This window comes from Octodon degus, unplaced genomic scaffold (assembly GCF_000260255.1).
Source record: "Octodon degus isolate 3935 unplaced genomic scaffold, OctDeg1.0 scaffold00148, whole genome shotgun sequence".
Lineage (NCBI taxonomy): Eukaryota > Metazoa > Chordata > Mammalia > Rodentia > Octodontidae > Octodon > Octodon degus.
Genome location: NW_004524724.1, coordinates 6555216 through 6577759, shown reverse-complemented (window position 1 = coordinate 6577759; position 22544 = coordinate 6555216). Strand labels below are relative to the sequence as shown.

Here is a 22544-nt window from a genome sequence, read left to right as displayed (position 1 = left end):
ACCTTCTGTCTCGCCTGGTTATAAGGGTGTCGAAGTGCAAACTGAACTCCAGTGTCTTCCAGACAATTCCACTGGTGTCTTTGTCTAAATCCAAATGCTAGGTCAGGACAGAGGAAGAGCTCTGGGAGAGCTTTGGGGTTGTAGCATTGGAGAGATGGGAACCTCAGGTCAAGCCGTGTTTTGCTGGGTGACAGTGGGTTAGTGCTGTAACATTTCTGAGTCCAGAAATGAGGAACAAATCTTACAGCATGTGGTTGGTGAAGGATTCAATACAGCAGCGCACGAGAAAGCACTTAGCGTGTCTGTACTCGGTGGTTTCCACTCGTCAAAGTGAACATTTGTTTTCTAAAAATCTTTGCTCTCCTTATTTGAACCTATTTGTGTTGCATCTTTTAATTGAGTACATTTTTTATCAGTGAGGCTGATGGGGCTTATTTTTTCTTGTGGTGCTGGGAATTGAATCCCAGACTCTGCATGCTAGACTTCTGCACTAAATATAGGGGACTCTTATTTTCAGGAAATATCTATATTTATCTATTTAAAAAAATGATAGCAGACAAAAATACTACCATGGCAGGGGCTGGTGAGATAGCTTAGTGGTCTAAAGCACCCGCTTAGGCAAGCTTAGGCAAGTGCGCTGGACTGCAGTTTGATCCCCAGCACCACATGCCACGCGAGCCCCGCCCCCAGGGTGGGCTGAGCTGACCACACACACAGAAAATACTGCCGCGGCATAGTAAGAAGACTTAGCATGCGCTGTTAGGAATACGGCTGTGTTCTTAAAGCACAAGAAAGTGAAAGGTTACTGCCACTCCAAGTCTTGGGAAGAAAGAATCACTAGGATTTCCACCGGGCCTTTGGCTTTGAGGTTCTAGTTGGGAAAATCACTAGGATTTCCACCGGGCCTTTGGCTTTGAGATTCTAGTTGGGAAAACCCAGAGGCGGAGTGATAAGGACATAAGTCTTCTCACATCCTTTTTGTTTTTGTAGTCAAAGCTGTGTTGTCCACCCTCTTTAGAGAGAGGCCATGTAATTAAAACAGTGAGCAAACAAAACTGGGACAGAAGAAGGAAAGAACTAAATCATACCACAAAGTATCTGGTGAATCATTTACCAAGCGACTTTTCAGATGCTACCTGTTGGGAAGAAGACTCCCCCAACCCCTTGTCTGTCACACGGAAAGCTCATTTATTTATAGGTTTGAAGAATTCGTACAAATCTTTCCCATAATTCATAGTTGATTTAAATAAAACAGAACAAAACAGAGGCTGCTGAAAAGATGATGTCCTAGGTATCTCTTCCCGAGATTGATAGTTTTATGCATTAAGAAAATTAGACTTTACTTTGCCATGCTGCCAAATACAGCTGCATTCTCGAAAAGCATAGAGCTATCACCCAGTACTGACTCCGGCCACTCTTCCCTTCCTGCGCTTTCTGTCTCGCCTCTTCAGCATTCATAGGGTCACTAACTCTGATAATCCCGTTATTGTCAAAGAATCAGTGGGTACTGAAAAATGAACAAGTTGTCCCTTTGGATTAGGAAGCTTTATGCCTCATGGCTAAGGCTGATAATGGTCGTGGTTGTCTCCGTGGTCTTTGCTCTGTGGATTGTACCAGCACTATTTGAGATTGTGTTGTGGGGCATGTGTGTGTGTGTGTGGGGGGGGTGATTAGTATACAGGGTAATGTTGTAGGTTCGGAACCAATTAACCAATTGGTGGGTTAAATTCTTATTCCTTTTCTGTTCTTAGCTACCATGACCTAATTGCCTTAATTGTCCTCAGTACAATGGGAATGCTGCAGAAAGTTTTGATGTGATGTGTGATAACACACACTATGTGCCAGTATCACAGAAGGCACACGATAAGTGTTAACAATTCGGGGGCTAAACTCTTACTGCTCTTCTGCCCTAGTACTGCGACCTAATTACTTCAGGTGCCATCAGTATAGTGGGGATCATTGGAACTCAATCTTTGCAGTCTAAAGTTAGGGTTTAATGGGATAACATATTATATGTCAGATCCAGGAAAGTACTCAGCAAATGCCAACAACTAATGTTGCTATAAATCCACAAAAGCTCATAAAACCCTCAAAAATTAAAAGCTGTGGAACTGACAGTCAAGAAGCTATAGGAAAGCCAGGGTCTGTCATGAATTTTAAAGCAGCAGTGAAGGGTTTATTTGTACTTAGCCTAGCAAAACCACTCTCATTTACTCAGGAAAGGTAATTTTTCTTTGATTCCTTAAGTGTATCTTGGAATATTGGGCATATAGCTGGGAGCAAAATTAAGCCAAATTATCTACTCCCCCGATGTTACAAAACAGAATGTTGAGGGAGAGAGTAAACCAAAAATATGCAGTGCAAAAAAGGGCAGACAAGTAAGGTGAGTGGTGTTGGGGGTGAAATTGTTTGACATGAGATGGCCAGGAAAAGTCTCCCCAAGAAGGTGGCTGTGTTCAGAAACCTGACAGAGGGAGTAGCCACGCAGATATCTAAGGGAGATGCCCAGTAGGCAGAAGGCACAGTGAGTGCCTTGTCATGTGAGTGACTGCAACTGGAGGGTCCAGCACCAGGAAGAATGACAGTGAGTTTCATGAGCCAAAGAGAGGATCATGGGAGGTGGGGCATCAAGATGACGGAGGCCAGTCACAAAGCGTCACCATGGCTGTGGTAAGAACAGAGGGAGTCAGGAGTCCTGAGTGCAGTTTTGTGCAAAGAAACAAACTTAGTCATAGGAACACTTCTTGCTTTATAATGAGACAACATTATTAATATTTTATGAGATAATTCACTGCTTATTCCAGGATTATAAATTATCTTCCGAGTGAGTTTTTCATATGAAGTAGTTCAGAAGTCGAAGATACTATGTATTATCTCTTTTTTTTATATATCTGTCATTTAAATTTTTAATTATTTTCTATTTCATTCACTGCAAAGTACCTTTAAGTCCACCGAGAAACCTGAGAATCTCCAATATCGGCTCCAACAGTGCTCGATTATCCTGGGACCCAACCTCCAGAAAGATCAGTGGTTACCGAATTGTGTATACCAGTGCAGACGGCACTGAAATCAATGAGGTGAGTTGCAGAACATGACGTTTCTGTTTTCAGCTTGTTGCATATTTGTTCTTAGGGGTTTGCATGATCAAATCCTGGTGGCTTAAAGTGCTATTTTCTTTTATAGTGTCTGTGGATCAGGGATCAGGGCTTGCACATGCAGTTATGGGTAGGAGGCCACATATGGAGGGGGTCCCTGGGTAGCAAGAGCTGGAACAGACCTGTGTCTTCTCAGGGGCAGGGGAGTTGGCTCAGGAGGCTGAGGAAACATGTCCCTGCTGAGGTGTGTCACCTTCAATGACCTGGACTTAGAAGCTATTTGATGTCATCCCTACCATATTTCATTAGCAGGAGCTGCCATAAACCATGGCCTGGCTTCCAGGTGGGGAGCAACGCAGTTCCCTCCTGACCTGGGGGGCCATCAGTCACATAAGCAGAACCTGTATACAAGGGAATTGTACACGGCAAGTGCACCTTGATGTGGTGCCCCTGAAGAACACAGTCGCTCTGTCATGGTGGCTGGGTGAGGGGCCTTGGCAGACTAGAAATACAGTTTGCTAACCAGGTTTATCTCTCTGCTTTGAAGCACACTGGTATCTGGAGAGGCTCATTAGATGAGCCTAAATTTTAAAAAATAAACAATTATTTTGTTTAAGAAAATACTTTCAAATAATGGAACTTACAAAATTCAGGAAGATATACTTTCTTACTTACATGCAGTGACTAATGTTTACAGAAATACTTTCCTTGGAAATATGTTTTAGCAAGATAGGAAGGTTATTTTTGTTTTATTTTTCCTAATCTTGGTCCAGGAAGCAAGACAAATGGGAAATATTTTGGATTACATCAGTTCTATTTTCTGACCAAATAAAGCAAGTATTTTCATATGCTGAGACAAATTTTTTCCGACAGTTAAATCCAAGTAGTATTTTATGAAAAGCACTTCATAATGTGAGGTGAGTGGTCAGTCAGCACACACTTCCTCACCTGCATGGGTACTGTCTGCCACCTCCCCTGAACTCCTGTAGGTCTTGAGGGTAATAATTCTGGTGAGCCTGAGGCGTTTTGGACTAGCTGCTTTGTTTCTGAGGATAGGAGCCTGGAGCAGTAAAAAGATGAAGATAAAATCCACTGAGCTATACTTCTCTTTATCCCCAGCAATAAACAACTTTCCCGGGACTTGCAAGCCTAGCTTCATGGAGGGGGTGTTATAAACAAGGGAAGCAGCATGCCATTACATGTGCACAAATGGTGCTCTAAGCGCCTGCCTGGCAAGTGCAAGGACCTGAGTTCAATCCCTAGTATCGCACGCCATGCAGATCCCAGAACCCCAGGCATGACATGACAGCCCCAAAACTGGGTATGGTGGTGCATGCCTGTAATCCCAATGTTGGTGAGGCTGAGAGAGGAGAATCACTAGAGTCCGAGCTACATAGTGAGGCCATGTATTAAATAAATAAATAAATAAATAAATAAATAAATAAATAATTTTTAAAAAATATGCAGAAACAGACACTCCAGCAAAGAAATCCCCTCACCAAGACTTCCTTGAAACATGAGCTCAGCCTCTGCTTTGCATTTCCATGGGGTGGGGGAGGGCATGGATGTGGAAGAAATCCTCTGCTTAAAGATAACTCGAGGTCATTGATGGTTTACAATGGTCAACGGATATCAAGGACGGGAGCATAGGGTGAGGAGGGGCCTGGTGTGACAGGAAGTGTGCACACCCCAGGTCTTGCCCCATAAAAATCCGGGCAGGTGGCGAGGTCCTGGGGCTCTTGGGGAGATACAAGGGTTTCTATTTTTACATGGAAATTACCAGCTTAAAGATAGAATAACAGTGACGTTAAGCTCAACTGCCTTTGTTACAGGGTAATAATGTCATTAAGTTTCTCTTCTGAGTGTTTAACAACTAAAGTTTGCAGACCAAAAATTAGAGAAACAGAGGGGCTACAAGGATAGCCAATATTTTGGCCCTAACCTTTCAAGGTCAGTGAGGACTCAGGACATAAGAGAGCCTGTGCTGTGACATCCTGTAACTCAGTGGTGTCCCAAATTTTCTGATCAAGGAGATTATGGGGCCACAGAGGAAAGTGATTGACAATATATAGTGAGCCTAAGGAGAGTCACCTCGAGAGAAAAAAATTCTCTCAGGCTTTCACAGAGAACAAATTGGTCAAGCAATGGCCATGACTCATCCAGATGGCTGACACTGACTAAAGATCCACAAGGTGCTTTACATAGTTTCAGAGTAAATCCTGAGGGGATTTGACTTACCTTGTCAGATACAGAAGTTATATTTTTAGTTATATAGGTCTTGCTTTAACTTGATCTTAACCATCCAGCAGAAAAGTATAACCACAAGGTATAAAAAGTAATGGCATATTAATATACTGAGCTATAAAAAGCTCAAGTCAACAACTTCTGAAAATTGCCAGTTCTGCTGATAACCCACTACTATCATGGACTATTGGACTATATTGGGTTATTTTGCTGAATTCAAGTACCTACAGCCTTTAGACTGGTTTCAAGTATGAAAAGGTACTTTAAAGACTTCTCCAAATACAGCTTCTCTAACTACAGTGGAACACCCATCTCTGACAAAACAAAACAAAAAAGGGGATATGTTTGGAGCCACAAAGCTAGGAAATTGATGAAATATATGTAAGTGGGACTTGGCCTAGTGCCTAAAGCAAACAACCTACCTCACTCCTGAGATGAATGTCCTGGCTTTTTAAGGTTAGCTATCAGTTGCTAAGCAACCTAGTGTCAAGCATTACTAACTTCACAAAAGTGTAAACAAAGGACCACTATTTTGTGAAAAAAAGAGAAAAAAAATGCATATGTATACACAAGAAAGTTAGGATAGATATACAGCTACTTTCTCTAAATTCATTGAGAATAAAAGTTTGTGCTAATATTGTTTAGACAAGATATCATGTCTGCATCTTGTCCTCTGAATAACTAGTATGAATACAACAACATGCAATGTATTTATTATTGGAACCATCCTACTAACTGGTTTTGAAACTGTTTCATTGCTATTGTGTCTTTATTTCTCAATAAAATGAATAAAAAATTAAAAAAAGAAAAAAATCACATTCAATTAGGTATGTTCTTTTAATATTGCATTAGATATATTCTGTAAAACATAAACACATACTATAAATTTGGTTTCATAAAGCAATCATTCTTGCCTTTGAGAACATAAGACACTAAATATTTTTGTTTTATACTAGAAAAGTAAGTAGAACTTTTGTTACTTTACTAAACAGTTATTTGCTTGATTGAATTTCTGTATGTTAGATGATGATAGCAATAATATAATTTTGATCACTGTTTTCATTTGAATAAAGCATTAAGTATTCCTTTCTCTGAAAAAAAAGAATAATAGCAACTGTATGCACTAATGTTTTCTCATTATGGAGCATACTTCTTTGGGTAGTAATTTTTTAATAAAGCAAAGGTGCAGTTTCATAGACATAAATCAGTTATGGTTGTAAACATAACGATGTAATAATGAACAGTAATTGTTCTCCTTGTCCATAGCCCATCAGCTGGCTGGCTCACAGACCACAGAAACACAGTATTCACAGCTCTGGTGGCTGGATCTCCCCCACCCGGGGCAGGGCTCCAGCAGATTCAGTGCCCGGTGAGGGCCCGTTCCTCCTAGGTACACCTCTGGCTGTGTCCTCTTGTGAAGCACAAGCACACAGGCTCCTGTGGCCTCTCTTATCAAGGCCCCTGCCCAAGGTCTGGCATTTCAGCATCACTGCACTGGTCAGGTATTGACATAGCAATTGGGGACAGAGGGCACAAGCATTCAGACCACAATTATTGTCAGGGCTTCTCCTGATATTTTGTATGTATATCTGTTAAAAATGTTTCCAATACAAAATCCAACGTTGAATAACTCTTATCTTGTTCCTCCAAATGTATACTATTTCTAACATCTTATCAATAATGATTATTCTCTCTCTCTCGGTACTGGGGATTGAACTTACAACCTTGTGCTTGCCAGGCAAGTGCTTATTCTACTGAGCTATCTCCTCGGCCCCTTATACTCTCTTTAAAGTAAATTAAAAATAAAAAAGTGAAAAGGACAAGAAAAAATTAAGGTTTATTGAAAGTGTTACTATTCAATTATTTGTCTAGTCTTGCATACCTATATCTGTTAATCTGAGCAACAAATTTCACAATAAAAATATGTAAGATAACAATCATTGTTAATTTGCTATTCTTGTTTTGAAAATCTGCACCATATGTATTGTTGTATGTTACTCTGCTTGTGTCTTTGCCTTTGCTGTTTGTGCTTTTGCTTTTACTCTTAAAATAAAACTGAAAAAAAGATTTAAAAACCAAAATTTTTCCAATTAAAAAAAAAAAAGGTTCCCAAATTAGTAGAGTTGTTGTGGATGTGTCTCTGCTTTTCTGCAGTGCTGTTTGGTGCCAAGGATGCCTTTGGCATTTGCTGTTTCTCATTTGTTCTAGGAATTGGTAACATCCCATTTTGTGAAACTGAATTTAAAATATTAGTAAATGGGTTTTGAATGAGAATCTGAAGATATTTCATTGAACACAATCCATAAACCATTCATAGATTTTTAAAATATTGATTTTGAGCTCTGTGTGCTTTCTTATACTTAATTCTTTTAACCATGGAAATGAGATTCATGGTTGCTGATATGCGTGTTTTATTTAATGAAGTATTATTTCATGTTATTTTGAAATATTTGATTCTCAATGGTGAATGGCCCAGGTAGATTTTGTTTTAATTTGTATGAATTTAAGGTATGTATAGGTAAGGTAGCAACAGGGCTTTAAAGAAATCCCTGAAGTAATATGAAATGCCTAGAACTGCCAACGAAGGTGAGCTTCGTAGGTAACAGGTAATGGGCCACGCGCGTGCTTACGTCACACGCATTAGTCTCGTGGGCGCACTTCCGCTTCTCATGCCTTCCATTTCCGCCATCTTTCCTCTCTCACTTCCGGTTTCTGTTGGCTGCCTTGTTCTCGATGTCCGGTCTGCGGTATCCCTGCCCCCAGCTTTTGCAGGCCTAGGACATGCGGGCAAAGGGCGTAAAACAGGGACAGCGGTGGCCCTGGCGGCTCGCACCGGGTGTGGAGCGGCCCCGCGAGCCAGGCGCTGCGCGGGCGCCCTGCTCAGCCCCGAGTGCCCGTGGCGCGCCTGCCACGCTTGCCCCTCCGTGGCCTTCACCGAGGGAGGACGTGGGAAGGGTACAGCCGTGAGCGCGGGCGGCCGCGTTTGAGATTTAGAAACACAGAGGTGGCTGGTTTAGACGCCGAAGGCCCCGCAGGATGGCTCGCAGTGAGCCCGAGTCCGAGTCCTGCTGAAGCGCGCTCCTGATCTCAATTTCTTGTGAATCCCCAAAGTTAGGCTGCGGTTAAGTTTTAGCTGGAAGCTCAAGGAACTGGTCTTAAAAGTAGTTGCAAATCATGAGCTCCCGATTATTGATTATCATTTTTTTCTAATTTTTCCACATTTTAAAATATCAACAAAATCTGTTCTAGAACTAATAAAGAATAATATTGTAGCTAATAAAAATAAATTATACTTCACCAGGGAGATAGTTCAGTGGTATAAGCCTCTGCCTGGCAAGATCCTGAGTTCAATCCCTGGTATTAAAAAAAAAGATATGGGACTTAAGGTTCAACATATCAATACTTGATGAAAAATACCTGTTCCTTATTATGCCTAAGATGTTTGAAATGCAGTGAGATAGTGAGGTTAAGCTTGATAGCGTAAATCGTTTGATAATAACAATAAGCTTGTCTTCTGGATGGTTAACAACCTAAGTTTGCAGACCAAAATTAGAGAAAAAGGAGGGCTACAAGGAAAGCCAACATTTTGGCCCTACCCTTCTAAGGTCAATTAAGACTCAGGACATATGAGAACTTGTACTGTAACGTCATGTACCTCGGTAGTGTCCCAAATTTTCTGATCAAGAAGATAATGGGGCCAAAGAGGAAAGTGATCGATGACGTAGAGTGTGCCTAAGGAGAGTCACATGGGGAGAAGACACTCTCTCAGGCTTTCACAGAGAGCACATTGGCCAAGCATTGGCCGTGACTCATCCACATGGCTGACACTGACAAAGGTTCTACAATCTGAGGTACAGGATCTCAAGATAAATCCTGAGGGCATTTCACTGACCTTGTCAGACCAAAAAGCTACAACTCTTGTTGCACAGGTCCTGCTTTACCTTGGTCTTAACCATCCAGTAGAAAAGTATGAAAATGAAATATAGGAAGTAAAGCCATGTTGTTATGTTGAGCTGTGGGGGACTCAGGTCAATAATTTCTGACATTGCCAGTTAAACAGAAGACCCAATGATATTATGGGCTTCTGTACTCTTTTAGAATATTTTGCTGAGTTTACACACCTATAATATTCAACAACGGAACTTAAAAAAAATTGGGGTATAACTATGAATGTCCATTTTGTATCTGTGTATTCAAAGTGGTTGGGATAGATATATAGTTGCATTCTCTTAATGAATAGAATGATTTTTTCTAATGGTGTTTGTAAGTAGGATCACAAGTCTGCATCTTGTACAGCAATTAACCACTAGGAAGAATGTATGCAGTGTATTATTTGTTGAAACTGTACTTTCGATTTGATTTGAAACTGTCTCATTGCTATATGTTTATCAATAAAACTTTGAAAAAAAATAAAAAATAAAAAATAAAAAAAAGATAACTAAAGGTCTTTACTTGATGAAATAAAATAACGGTGAAATTGTATAAAATATGGTCTCAAATAAGACAGTTTAGGAAGTAGCCTAGATCTTTTTTTAACAGATATACATGTTATGTGTACATATGTGTATCTAGTGGTCTGTTAGTCTAATAGAGGGGAAGGTGTGTGTGCTTACATTTTCCCTTTAGTCTCACACTATACCTAAAAATTTGGGGTTTTAATTGCTGTTGTGTATATATGATATCTCTGCAGAGTTCCTGTTTGTCACAGGTTTGCAACTTAGAGATAAAGTCAGGGCCTCGCATTCATTCTAGCTAATATTCATTAAGCTCTTTGGACTTCAGGTCCCACTTTGGAAAATTACTATCATAAGCACCCAGGGCTTGGAGGGGGGAAGCTCTGCCTGAAATAGTGTGTGTCAAGTCCCTGACACTTTCTCAGTGTTCAGTTCATCTTCATAACATCAATCCAAAACATCAGGAAAAAGTATGTAAACACAGTTTTGCACAATATGTTTTAGACTCATAGTTTAAGTGTGGACTTGTGTTTTCTGTGAGTTTAAATAACCCTAGCTCGCTTGTTTTTGAACCAGGGACAGCGACCAGCTGCCCATAGTGCTGTGGTGAGGACCGAGTGAGAGATGGCAGGCTCAGGTCAGCGCCCACAAGGAGGACCTGCAGACTCCTCTGTCTCTGCTTCAAGGACACAGGGGGCCTGCTGTGTCCTTGATGGGGAGGGAAGTGTGGCCCTGCAGTTTGGGCCCAGTTCTGAGGGGGCTCTCGGCCCGACACATGCTGTTGGCTAAGGTGTCACTTGCATCTCCCATGAGTGGCTGGGTGGGAGCTGCCGGGCGACTTCATTCCCAGCTGGTGTCTCTCCTGGGCAGAGAGTGCTGGGGGTGCTGACTTCTCCAACACTGGTTACAGAATTGTCCTGAGAAAGAACTGGTCACATCAACTTGCACTGTGCTACCAGGTCGCTTGGAAGTGTCTGTCTTCACCTCATCCACTGCCACCATTTAAGGGTGGAAGATTAAAAATGTCTATACATGAGCCTTTTCTATAATTTAATAATTTGCTTCGAGCATTCCTATCTCTCCGCCAAGGGTGCTACAGACAACAGTGACCTGTTAGTGGCATACTAGGTGCAGCTACCATGACCCCTCTCTTTTGCAGGTGGAGGTCGACCCTGTCACCACGTTCCCGCTGAAGGGCCTGACCCCGCTCACCGAGTATTCCATTGCCATTTTCTCCATCTATGAGGAAGGGCAGTCGTTGCCTCTGGCTGGAACATTCATCACAGGTAGGCTTCAGTATTCCTCGAGAGGTTTTTCAACCAAAGGGCATAGAAGCTAAAACTTGTATCAGCTTGTTCCATGGTGATTTTTGAAGAGAGCACACTTTAATTTTTTTTAAACATGTGAAAAGAATTTTATTTTATTTTTATTTTTTAATTAACTTTATTGAGAAAGAAATAGCAATGAGACAGTTTCAAAACAGGTTAGTAGGACAGTTACAATAATTAATACATTGCATATTGTCTTCCTACTATTCATAGTACAAGATGCAAACATGATATCTTGTCTAAACACTATTAATACAAATCTTTCTTCTCATTGTACTAAGAGAAAGTAGCTGTATATCTATCCTATTTTGTATATACAGATATATATATATATATATATATATATATATAACTACAAAATGATCGTTTATATCCCCCTTTTTGTTTAAATTGTTTATTTTTATTTTTTCACATTCTATAGGGATTTAAAGTTTAGCATATCAATGATTGTTGGAAAATACCTGTTCCATGTTATGTCTAAGGCATTTGATATTCAGACAAATAGTGATGTTAAGCTCAACTGCCGGTGTTCTAGTGTAATAATAATATCATTAAGCTTCTCTTCTGGAGGGTCAACAACATAAGTTTGCAGACCAAAAAATTAGAGAAAAAGAAGGGCTACAAGGATAGTTGATATTTTGGCCCTAGCCCTTCAAGGTCAGTGAGGACTCAGGACATGAGAGAATCTGTACTGTAACACTTTAATTTTTAAAATATTAACAAGCGAGAACTGGTAATCCATGCCTGTAATCCCAGAACTCAGGGAGATTGAGGCAGGAGGACCATAAATTGGAGCCCGGCCTGGGAAGGTCAGTGACTTAGCACAACCCTGTCTCGAAATTTAAAAAAAAAAAAGGAAAGAATGAGGTTGGAGCTCAGTGCAAAGGCCCTAGGTTTAATTCCCAGTTCTGTAAGTAAATACTGTCATTGACAAATAAGCAATTAGATAAATAGCTCGTGTTCTGGCTAAATATGCCGTTTAAATGCATAAACTCTAAGCTTTTAAAAACTACATTATGCTCTTCACAATCTCAGACTTTTTCTTTCATTCCTAGAACTAAACTTTTTACGACTTTCCATTGGTGTGTGTGCATTGAGCTGAACTCTGAAAACTGCTGACATCCAGCCGTTTTGACCACAAAACGCAGCTTCATACTGTTTACTCTAGTGTATCGTCCTCCAGCTAGTACTCTGTCCTGGGCAGCCTGAAGAATGCCTTAAACACTAACACGAATCGGAAGCCGTGGACACAGTGTTTTCCCTTTCTGTACAGACCCCGTACATGCCCAGCTCTTCCGTCTCTCAGCGGCACGATTCCGTCGTCTGCTTTCCGAACTTTCTGACTACCCTGGCACACGGTCCCAGTGGAGGGGAGAAAGTCATTTAGAAAGAAAGGAGGCGTCTGGATTGAGAAATGATGAGTCCAGAAAAATCCAGTGATTTCTTAAAATCTCCCGAGGGTGGGATTTTCAGGGTGTCCTTTCAGAGTTTTAAAATCTCTGATCTCAAATAATAGAATGAGCAGCAGAAACATTTACTTGGGGTGCAGCTGGAGTTGTGCTTTCCCTCGTACGTCTCCTCAGTGTGTGATGTGCGAGTGGCCAAGGGTCTCACAAATGAAACTGCACTCTGACGACACCGTATGACGTGAAACGCGCAATACTGAAGTCCTTCCCGGGTGGACTTAACTTCCACCGGGGAGGGATTAACCATTAAGCCAGGAGAGCTAAAAGGGACCATTTCTCCAGTCTCCCTTAATTTCCCCAAAATACTTGCAATCTAGTATTTTGATAAAATAACCACTATGGCATTTTTACTTATTATTCCTAATGAAAAGATCCAAATAAACAAGCTAAGGATTCTGTGGAAAGCTTAGCAAATCAGATTTCCATGGGTTTCCCTGATTTATGCTTGGCAGCCCACCCTGGCCTGACCAGCATGCCTTTGCCTTCTTCTGCAGTTTGCCAAAAGCAAAGGACTCCTCCCCAGTAACCTCCTGTGCGTACCCGGCTGGTGTTTTGGCTCCTTCCCTCCTCATTTCCTAACTTAATTTCCTTCCTGGGCTGACAGAGGAAGTCCCAGCCCAGCAGTACTTGGAAATTGATGAGGTGAAGACAGACAGCTTCCGAGTGACCTGGCACCCACTCTCGGCCGAGGAGGGGCTGCACAAGCTGATGTGGATCCCAGTTTATGGCGGGAAGACTGGAGAGGTGGGTACCCGCATCCACTGTGGGGCAGCTCACTGGCTGGAAGAGCATGCCGTTGGCAGCTGCCTGTGGGTTGTTCACCCCAGAAAGATGGAACTTCCGCATGTGGCCAAATCTTTTTTTTTTTTTTTTGAACAATAAAATATATTGCTATCGGGACTTTATTTCTATATCTCACATATTTTCAGATCAGATTCTTTGACTTTCTTGAATAACGTTTGATAACACCTCAAGATGCTACTTTTGCAATATTAATAACCTATCTGCTGAGGGGATGAAAAATATGATTTTTAAACTGGGCATCATGGTCCATGCCTGTAATCCCAGCACTCAGGAGGCTGAGGCAGGAGGATCACTGCAAGTTTGAGCCCAGCCTGGACTATTAAGTGAGCTCAAGGCCAGCCTGAGCTGAATGGTGAGACCCTGTCTCAAAAATACAAAAATAAATAAATAAAGGAATATGATTTTGAGTCTAATTTTTACTATTGATTTCTAGTTGAGAGTGTGTTATGCTCAATCATTTCTTGCTTCTGCTCAGAATAACATTTTCCTTTTTCTGTGTCTTAACTTCCATCCTTGCTTTTATTCCATGAACCTAATTACCAAGCAGAAATTCTTTCCAGGTGGTCCTAAGAGAAGAGCAGGACTCCTACGTCATTCAGGGCCTGGATCCCGGCACTGAGTATGAAGTTTCACTCCTGGCTGTGCTCGATGACGGCAGCGAGAGCGAGGTGGTGACTGCCGTGGGGACCACGCGTAAGTCTCCCTGCCAGCTTGGGCTTCAGCAGCTCCCCCTCCACAGTGAGGCCGGCTTCCTTCACGGGCGTCTCTCCATCAGCATTAGCCTAGGCCATGGAGGCTTCTGCTTTACTCTGTCTCTCAGAATTCTTTGGTGTCTCGGCCTTCCATGAAACCAACAGGCAAAGCTTCTTAGCCTAGACTCTTGTCTCCATGAAGGCTTGGCCCAGTCCATCTTGTTCATTATTGTGTTCTCAGTATTTGGCACATTGTAACTGTGATGTTCCTTGAAGGGATGGGCAGGTGCATGCATGAGTGGATAGGTGGATGGATGGATGTGTGGAATAATTTATACACGAATAAGCTGGCAAACAGAAATCTAAGGCTAAGATGTTCAAGTTACTGGAATTTTCCAAGTTGATCTTGGTTCTAGGAGTTTTGCACAAAGTGCACCCACTGATTGATTTATCCCTTCACTTAAAAATAAATAAATATGAGGTCTTAAGCACATATTAAATTCTCATCGATTGGGTTCCTGGGGACAGATATGGAGACAAAAAATTGCACCCAGAAGGTCTATTAGGAGACAGTTAGACGGCACCCCAGGGCCCAGGAGAGGGTGGAGCTGCCCTCAGTGGTCCTGCTGCCCCGGGTCACCCTTCTGAACTGTCCAAGAAGGGGTGGGGAATTAGAGGCCCTGCATCTCACTCGGTCGGAGCCAGAGTGCCCCTGGGTAGGCGGGGTGGGCATGGTGGGTGCGCCGGGGGCGTGGCGCGGCCTGCACATGTGCAGGAGCCTGCGCGGAGCTGTGTTCACTGCAGGCCCAGAGCACATGTGGGAACGCAGGCTGCTCTTCGGCCGCAGCGCATCACCCGCCCAGGTGGTCCTGGTGACCGGCTTTTCAAGACTTGGTCTGCACACGGTTTGATTTCCTTTGATTAACATGGCTATGCCTGGATTTCAAAATAATTGCAGAGCTCCATAATCCTGTGAGTTGGAATTCCATCTCCATCAGTGAGATGGAAGCCAGTTTCTGTGAAGCCTAGTATCTGTGAGGAGAAACTTTAACTTCTTTGGGTTTCAGTTTTCTTATCTTGAAACAGATGTATCTGCCTTACAACTCATATTTGAGCCTTCCAACTGCTGATGAATTTGCTTTGGAAAGAAGTAGGACAGCATAGGCGAGAAGCTCTTCACAGCCCTCAAATAATTTACGCCAGTATGTGGGGCTGTTGTTTTTACAGAATCTCGAAATAGCCAACACTTTTTGTTTTGTTTTTAGTTGACAGTTTTTGGACAGAACCAGCCACAACCATAGAACCAACGAGACCTGTCACATCAGGTAAGGACGCAGAGAAACCCATTTGCTTCTATTTGATCTAGACCAAGAAGCTACATTCTGAGCCACTCCTGCCCTTTTGCACAGGCCGACCAGGTCACATTTTGCTCCCCTAGAGCCCTGACCCTCCCCCAACCTCCACGTGCAAGGTGCTCCATCCGCCCCTCACTGTGACATCCACCTCCTGGGTCCGTCCCCGCCCTGGAGTCCAGCTTGCTTCTCCGAGCATGATAATGTCGCATCCTCCCAGGGCCCTTTGCCTTTCTCTCGTCTCGGTGACTTCTGCTGTTCGTATCATGGTCTGTGCAGATATCTCTGTGAGGTTCAATTTTGGCTGTTCGCTCTCAGCTGAGCTCTCTCTGCTGCTGCAGTATGTCTCCTAACAACCTGCGGCTCAACTAGTGACACAAAGTTGTATTATCTTTTATTGCTGTCTGAAGCACATCACTGGCTCTGATTCTTATTCGTCTGCTCTTCAGTTAATCTGTACTGTGCCCTACGCTCTGCTGTAACATTGAGATCTTCCCTGATAGTTCCTGCTTCTCTTCCTGGCCTCAACCAGTTTCCTGCTCCTCCGCCACTTGCTCCTTCCATCTAGAGCTCCTTGCCCTTAAGTTCGCTTCCATTCCCTCTGCCAGGTAAACATCACTGTCCTCCCTCATCAGTGACACTTCTACTGTTTCTGTCAAAAGCTAATCACTATCTCCAAGCCCTGACACCGTGTGACACATAGATAGGAAGAGCTCAGTGATTGTTTATGAGTGAATCAGTGAATGAATGAAGAGAGAGATGCACCGGAGGTAGTGGGTATGGACGGGGAAAAGGAAGACAGCACGGAAAGTAGAAGAAAACCATGGGACAAAGGAGGGAGCACTGGAAGAGAAGAACGGGTGTGTCAACACATGCGGGGAGTAGGGCAGAGGGCGGGGGAGAGACGGCCTGGCGAGGGTCGAGTGATGAGTGTTGGAGTGTACATGGGGACGCAGGTGGTATGCGTGGGGGATGCTGGGCTGCACAGGAGGGAGGTGAGGCCTGCTCCCCGGGCCATTTCTCCAGCAGAGCCATGGCATCGGGTTCCCATGCCCATGCTCTTTCCAGGGCTCACCATAACAGTGCAGGGCTGATAATCCAGAGCTGCTGGGGCCTTGTCCTGTGAGTGTCCCTGGGGCCCATTCTGCTCACTCCTGGCAGCGTCTCAACTCTCCAAGGACCACCGAGGTGGGGCTGCTCTGGCTGTGTGGCTTCTGTATCCCCGAGCTGCGCTCTGTGATGCTCTGGTCACCCAGACAGCTTCTGCACCATGCAATGAGTTCAGCGTTCTGTCCTCCTTGTGTTGTTTGTTCCAGTTTTACAGACAGGAATCAGGAACTTGGCTATAGATGATGAGACGCCCTCCAGCCTGCGGGTGTCGTGGGACATTTCCGACAGCAATGTGGAACAGTTTAGGGTGACCTACCTGACGGCTCGAGGGGACCCCGCCGAGGAGGTGGTAGGCACGGTCTGTATAGCAGCCACAGGCTTCCCCAACAGCAGGAACAGGGCCGCCAGAAGAGACGGCGAGCGCTTTCCTGCTGGCACGCGCTGCCTGCCCTCTCCAGCTAGTGCCCTTTCCTAGTCCGAGCTTCGCTGCTTGTTTCTTGCTGGCCCTTCTGTCTCTGGCTTCTGCTCCACAGTGCTTGCTCCATGCTGAGGAGGCCTGTGTCTGGCCCTGTGGCTGCTGCCTCACCACTTGTTAGAGCATCACCTTGGGCCTTAGGAGGGCTGGAGTGTGTGGCACACACCACGTGCAGATCTGTGGAGAGCTTTCTGAGAGCACTCCGCTACCCCTGAGTCTGAGGAGAGCCTCTGGAGTGAGAAACACATGGAAGGTCTCTGTCTGGTGGCAGTGGTCCTGACCCATAGCTCCCTGCTAGGAGCTACAGTTTTCACTCATATCCACTCAGTTTGAGCAGATTTATAGTCATTTCTCATTTGTTCTCCATCATGGATCTCTCTCCTCAGAGATGTAGACTTCTGTGTGCTGAGCTTTCTTTCTTGTACCAGGAATTGAACCCAGGGCCTTGTGCTTGCTGGGCAGGTGCTGTGCCACTGGCTACCCCCTCCCCAGCCCCTGAGCTTTCCTTGACGCATTTTATTTATTTATTTATTTTTGTTAGTACACATTTGCAGGGCATGAGGTTTCAGTGGGGTGGTTTTCCCATCTTGTAACCCTGGCCTCCAGGCTTTTTAAATGTCGCCCACGTCATCCCTTTTATTCTGGGACCCGAATTGTTCCCTACACGTGTGTCCAGTTAGACTAGATGGCTCTGCCCTTCAGCTGAAGGAAAGGTGTCCTTTCCATCATGAGCCACAGGCGTGTTCGGAGCCGGGCCAAGCTCTAGCTGCGCCTTTTGTTCCCTGCCGCGTTCTCTTTGATGCTCGAGGAGAGGCGGCCCCCCGGGTTGTCCTTGCTCTGGGTCAGCCTCTGCTTCCCGGCCCTTCTTACTTGCATGGCCTCTGCGGAGAGAAAGCGATGTGCACATGTAGCCTGTTGTGCGCACCAGGATGGCTCCAGGAAAGCGCTTTGCTGCCGGCTGATGGAGGGAGCGAGGCAATGAGATGGAGGCGCAGCGAAGGCCACGTCTGCTGTGAGGGCCCCTGCGGCTGGTCAGGAGGGCTCGGGGGACGCTGGTGGCACGTCGACAAGCCGGACTGAATTTCACGTTCACTCTGACCATACATTACAAATAATCATGGATGGTGAATTTAAAAATATTAGTATGGTGCATAAGCATGCCGTTAATTAATTTGGGGTGTTTTATTTTTGCCATCATTTTCCTCCTGTTGTAATTTAGTTCCTAAAAATGAAAGTCATAGAAATGTTCCAGGGTGAGAGGTTTATTTTCTTTCTTTCTTTTTTTTTTTTTTTCCACTTGTTCCAAGAAACACATTAAGCTGCTTGGCAAATTATTCCTGCTAAATTGGAAAGGGTAACAATTTAATCTCACACATGCACTTGTGAGTTATGCAAGGTAAAATTATAATAATATTTACTTTGGGTTGTTTCTAGGTAATTTCGCGTTGCCAGTTTCTTTCATTTAGCACTGCTTGTTTTTGAAGTACTCAGACACCTAGATGAAGGGGGAAAACTAAAAAGCCTTAGTCTGCCCCAGTTAAACAAACCTTTAATAAATGTGAAAAATATTGATAAATTTCATGGTAGTAACGTTCTGTAAAGAACTGTTTGTTTTTGTTTCGCCTGTACAAAAGAAAGTTCTGCCAAATTCTGTAAATATTCAGCTCTTTTAGTGAATGGTAATTACACTGGGCTTTTGTGCACCATTTGTGTACACTTTCTGAGTTGATAGGGACTTCCCGACGGCTATAAACTGAAGGTGGAGCAGTCAGCTGTCAATGGAGGCCGTCGTCCGGAGTCTTGAGTTGAACAGACAGCAGACCGTAGCTTCAAATAATGATGCATGGCAGGACAAGACAGATGGGTAGAATATTGTAAAAACAAGCAAGGAGAGGGCCCGGGACAGAGGGGCGTCTCTTGCCGTCTCCCCCAGTTCTCCTTATGCGGAAGAGCTGATCATGTTTGCGTGAGGGAGGGATACGGCAGAAGCATTGATGTCGTGAACAGCCTCTGCATAGGATGTTGCAAATCGAACTGTAGATGGGCAATGATGTTTACCTGATCGGTCAAGTTATATGAAGCATTTATCTTTCCGAGGAGATAAATATTGCCCATATACTTCCAAGGAAAGTTTTTTTGAATGTTTGTAAGTAAAACTACCCACCAAATGCCTCATAAAGATTGACTTTTGGCTCTCCTTGGAACAGGACGGAGCAGTGATAGTGACGTTGCTCTGATTTTGCCAGCAGAGTGGCCTGGCCTCTTACTCATTGGTAAAACACTGGCTGGGAGTCCAGCCTTCGAGTCTCAAGTCAAAATCTCTACCACGACCAGAAGTCTGAGTTGTGGGGAGTTTTCCGGAGTGGAGCTGCTCTGTGGGCTGCCCCCACTCCTATACAATCAGTTCAGATCCTAAGATTAAGCTGTGGAAGCAGTGGTCACCTCTGACATCACTGAGACCATGCGAGGGCTTAAGTCACTTTTCTAGTGTTTTGCTTTTACTGTATTTTATTCAAATATGAGTCTGCAGTGAAGAATTAAGACACCACCACCACCACCACCACCGCTGCCTGCACCATCCCGTCACCAACCATAGCTGGTATGAAACCATTGGCAGGAAACAGGATCTCCTAAGAAGGGCGCTCAGGAGCCGTGAGAACCTTCTGCAGGAGACTGCTTGCCGTGGATGCTTGGGTGCTCTGAGGACCTCGGGGTAACCACAGAGCCAAGCCAAAGTTACATTGCTGAAAACATCACACTGGGTTTACATCCCAGGGAGCCATGAGCACCCTTCGCAGCTCTGCTGTGGCCTGCAGTGTCCAGTGTTAGTGAGAACGTGTGTTTCTTTAGCTCTGCTTGGCTCGGACGAGCACAGCTCAGGCAAGAAGGGCCCTGCACAGCCTGGAGGAGATTCACACTTAACGCTCGGGGATGGATTCCAGCAGGGCGAAAAGATTCGAGCAGTTCCTTCATGAGGAATAGAGGGCAGGTATTAAAAGCAAGGCTTGGGCCAGGTTCCTGGGCTTTCGATATGGCTCTTTTACTGAGCTGTGTGCTCCTCAGTTTCCCCATCTGTAAGTGAGTGCAATGGTCCCCAGGACCTCAGGAGGCATGATAAAAATTACATGGTGACTGAATGCTTAGAGTAGCACCTGTCACACAGTGTGTGGTAGATACGTGAAGGCCGCTATGCCAGCCCACAGCGAGTACTTTCTTGTGACCTAAACGATTCCTTCGAAATGGTCACACTGCTGTTGGGCATTCCATGGGTTGACTGCGACAGGTGACAGGCGTGCGCTTCTCAGTAGGAGAGATGCTCTTCTTTAAGGAACAGCAGCACGGGTGGTTTGTTAGTCAGTGGGGCCCTGGCCCCAGAAGGCTCCAGTTCAGAGGAACGTGCAGAAGGAACTGCCCTCCAGCATGAACAAGTCAGGGTGGCCTGGCTGCCAGGGTGTCTGACTCACTGAGGACCCAGCTGGGCTCCCTTAGCCTAAGAGCTTCCCAGGGACCCTGTGCCCACGTGTCCACGTAACTTGAGGGTTTTGATGCCACTTCTATGGATCTAATAAAAATCACTCAATTCAGACTTCTTTATTCATATTAAAAGCATTGCTTTGGAGAGCTTAGTAATATCCTAGCAACAGCTGCTCAGGGTCCAACTGAAGGCTTTACGGGCCTTTTTCCCAGATTTATGGGTTCTTCCCATCCTCCAGAAGTAGACAGCACTGCCCTTGGCCCGCTGGCATTTCACCCAGCCCTGGCATGGAAAGCTGCTCTGCTGTCCTGGTCTTGTGACTCCCCAAAGCTGCTGGGTCTCCCCTGACATCTGAGCCGCCCTCCGGCCTGAGCCACTTCTCTGCATGGTCGGGGGACACGTGGCGGCTGGCTGCGGAGCACAGGCGGAGAGCTTTGCTGCTTCAGCATCAGGAATGCATGTTGCTCAGGCCTTCGCTGTCCCCCCAGGGACACCCCGGTGGCATCGTCAGCCGCGTGGCCCTCACGTCTGGGCAGCGTGCCCTGCCCCCCTCTGCTGCACATCTTTTTCTGGCAGCCTTTCCAGACAGGGATGGTGCTTTCAGACTGTGGAAGACATCTCTTTTCAGAAATCTAAAAACAAACCAGCAGCATTTTTTTAGTGTTGCTGGTAAGTATGTTTTAGTTTGAAAACTTGGCCCCTGCCTGTGGCTCTGTTGCTTCTGGCCCACAACCAGCCTTTCCAGTGGGAGGAATGCAATGCCAGGCTCGGGTTATCTCTGCCAGAGGAAGCCAGGGGCCTGAGTTTGCCAGAGGACATGGCGGCCACTCCCAGCAAGCAGCAGTTGGGGTACAGGACTAACACCCCCCAGTCCCTAGAGCCTGCTGCTCGACTAGCTGTTATCCTGACTTCTAGGTGCTTGGCATGTCCCAGAAGAGGCTGAGAGAAGGCTACTGTGTGGGCCTGAGCTTCCCATCCCAGCTGCCTGCCTTAGTGGTTACGTCCTGAGGGCCGGTGTGAGGAGAATGCCCCAGAGATGCTTCTGCGTGGGTGCTGCCCTTCCCTTACTGCTGCCAGGCGCTTCTCCTTGCTTGCGGTGCTTCGTAGTGTGTGGCGCTATGCTCAGGCTGTAGGCTGGGGGGACAGGCTCTTATTGGGACCTTGGTCCTTGGCTTTTCTGTGCAGGTCATAGTGCCAGGGAGCCAGAGCAGTGTCGTTCTGAGGCCTCTTCTTGCAGCTACGGAATACAAGGTCACTGTAACGCCCATCTACTCAGATGGAGAAGGTGTCAGCGTCTCCGCTCCAGGGAAAACCTGTAAGTGCAGCCCTCTCCCTTGGGACAAGAGTTGACTGCCAAGGTACTCGCTGCCCGAATGCAGCCTGAGAGATAGGATACGATCTCATGGGATGAAACGAGAGATCTGGAAACAAATCTGCGCTTGAGTCCATCTGCACATGTGTATGGTATGGCTGGGCAAGGTGCTTCCCTGCCTGGGCTTCAGGCTTCTTTTCTGTCAAAGCTGAGGCTTGAGAGCTGCTTTCTCCTCCAGCATGGGATCCGCCCCAAGTCTCGTTGATTCGCTAAAATATGTTTCACATTGGTTCATTTTCTGTCCATCTCAATCCAGACACCACCATCTCCCTGGACGCGGAGAGTCCCCTGCTGCGCTGCTTGCCCTCATCTTGCAGTGTTTGAGGAGCTGGCAGAACGCAAATGATCTCAGGTCACAAAAGCACCTGTTGCTCTCGCCAGACCCCAGGATAACCCCGTGTCCTCCCCACAGCCCTCAGGGCACAGGGGCCACGTGGGCCAGGTCCTGCCAGTCCTGGTCCTTTCCTCCCATCAACTTCCGAGGCCGCAGCTCCCTCCCAGTCCCCCTGTACTTGCAGGCCTCCTGTACCAATTGAGGCCTCGCTCTGGAGGCATCTCTTGTCCCACACGTCTGTCTGTCTGCTCCTCTGCCCCTCCCTTCCAAACTCTCCATGCCCTGTAGCGCATGTCCCGCAGTATCACACTGTTTGCTGTTTGTGTTTATTCGTGGCTCGTCA

The 22544-nt window shown here is 45.3% G+C and overlaps 1 protein-coding gene across 1 annotated transcript in view; it reads left to right on the top strand.

The window, feature by feature from the left end:
- Positions 1-22544, top strand: part of Col14a1 (collagen type XIV alpha 1 chain) — a 174705-nt gene that overhangs the window by 55464 nt on the left and 96697 nt on the right. The window contains exons 12-19 of the mRNA XM_004642282.2: positions 1914-1935; positions 2938-3077; positions 10953-11079; positions 13192-13331; positions 13952-14084; positions 15349-15408; positions 16752-16894; positions 21681-21810. Coding sequence (XP_004642339.1) covers positions 1914-1935; positions 2938-3077; positions 10953-11079; positions 13192-13331; positions 13952-14084; positions 15349-15408; positions 16752-16894; positions 21681-21810 — 895 coding nt within the window. The remainder of the gene's footprint in view (positions 1-1913; positions 1936-2937; positions 3078-10952; positions 11080-13191; positions 13332-13951; positions 14085-15348; positions 15409-16751; positions 16895-21680; positions 21811-22544) is intronic.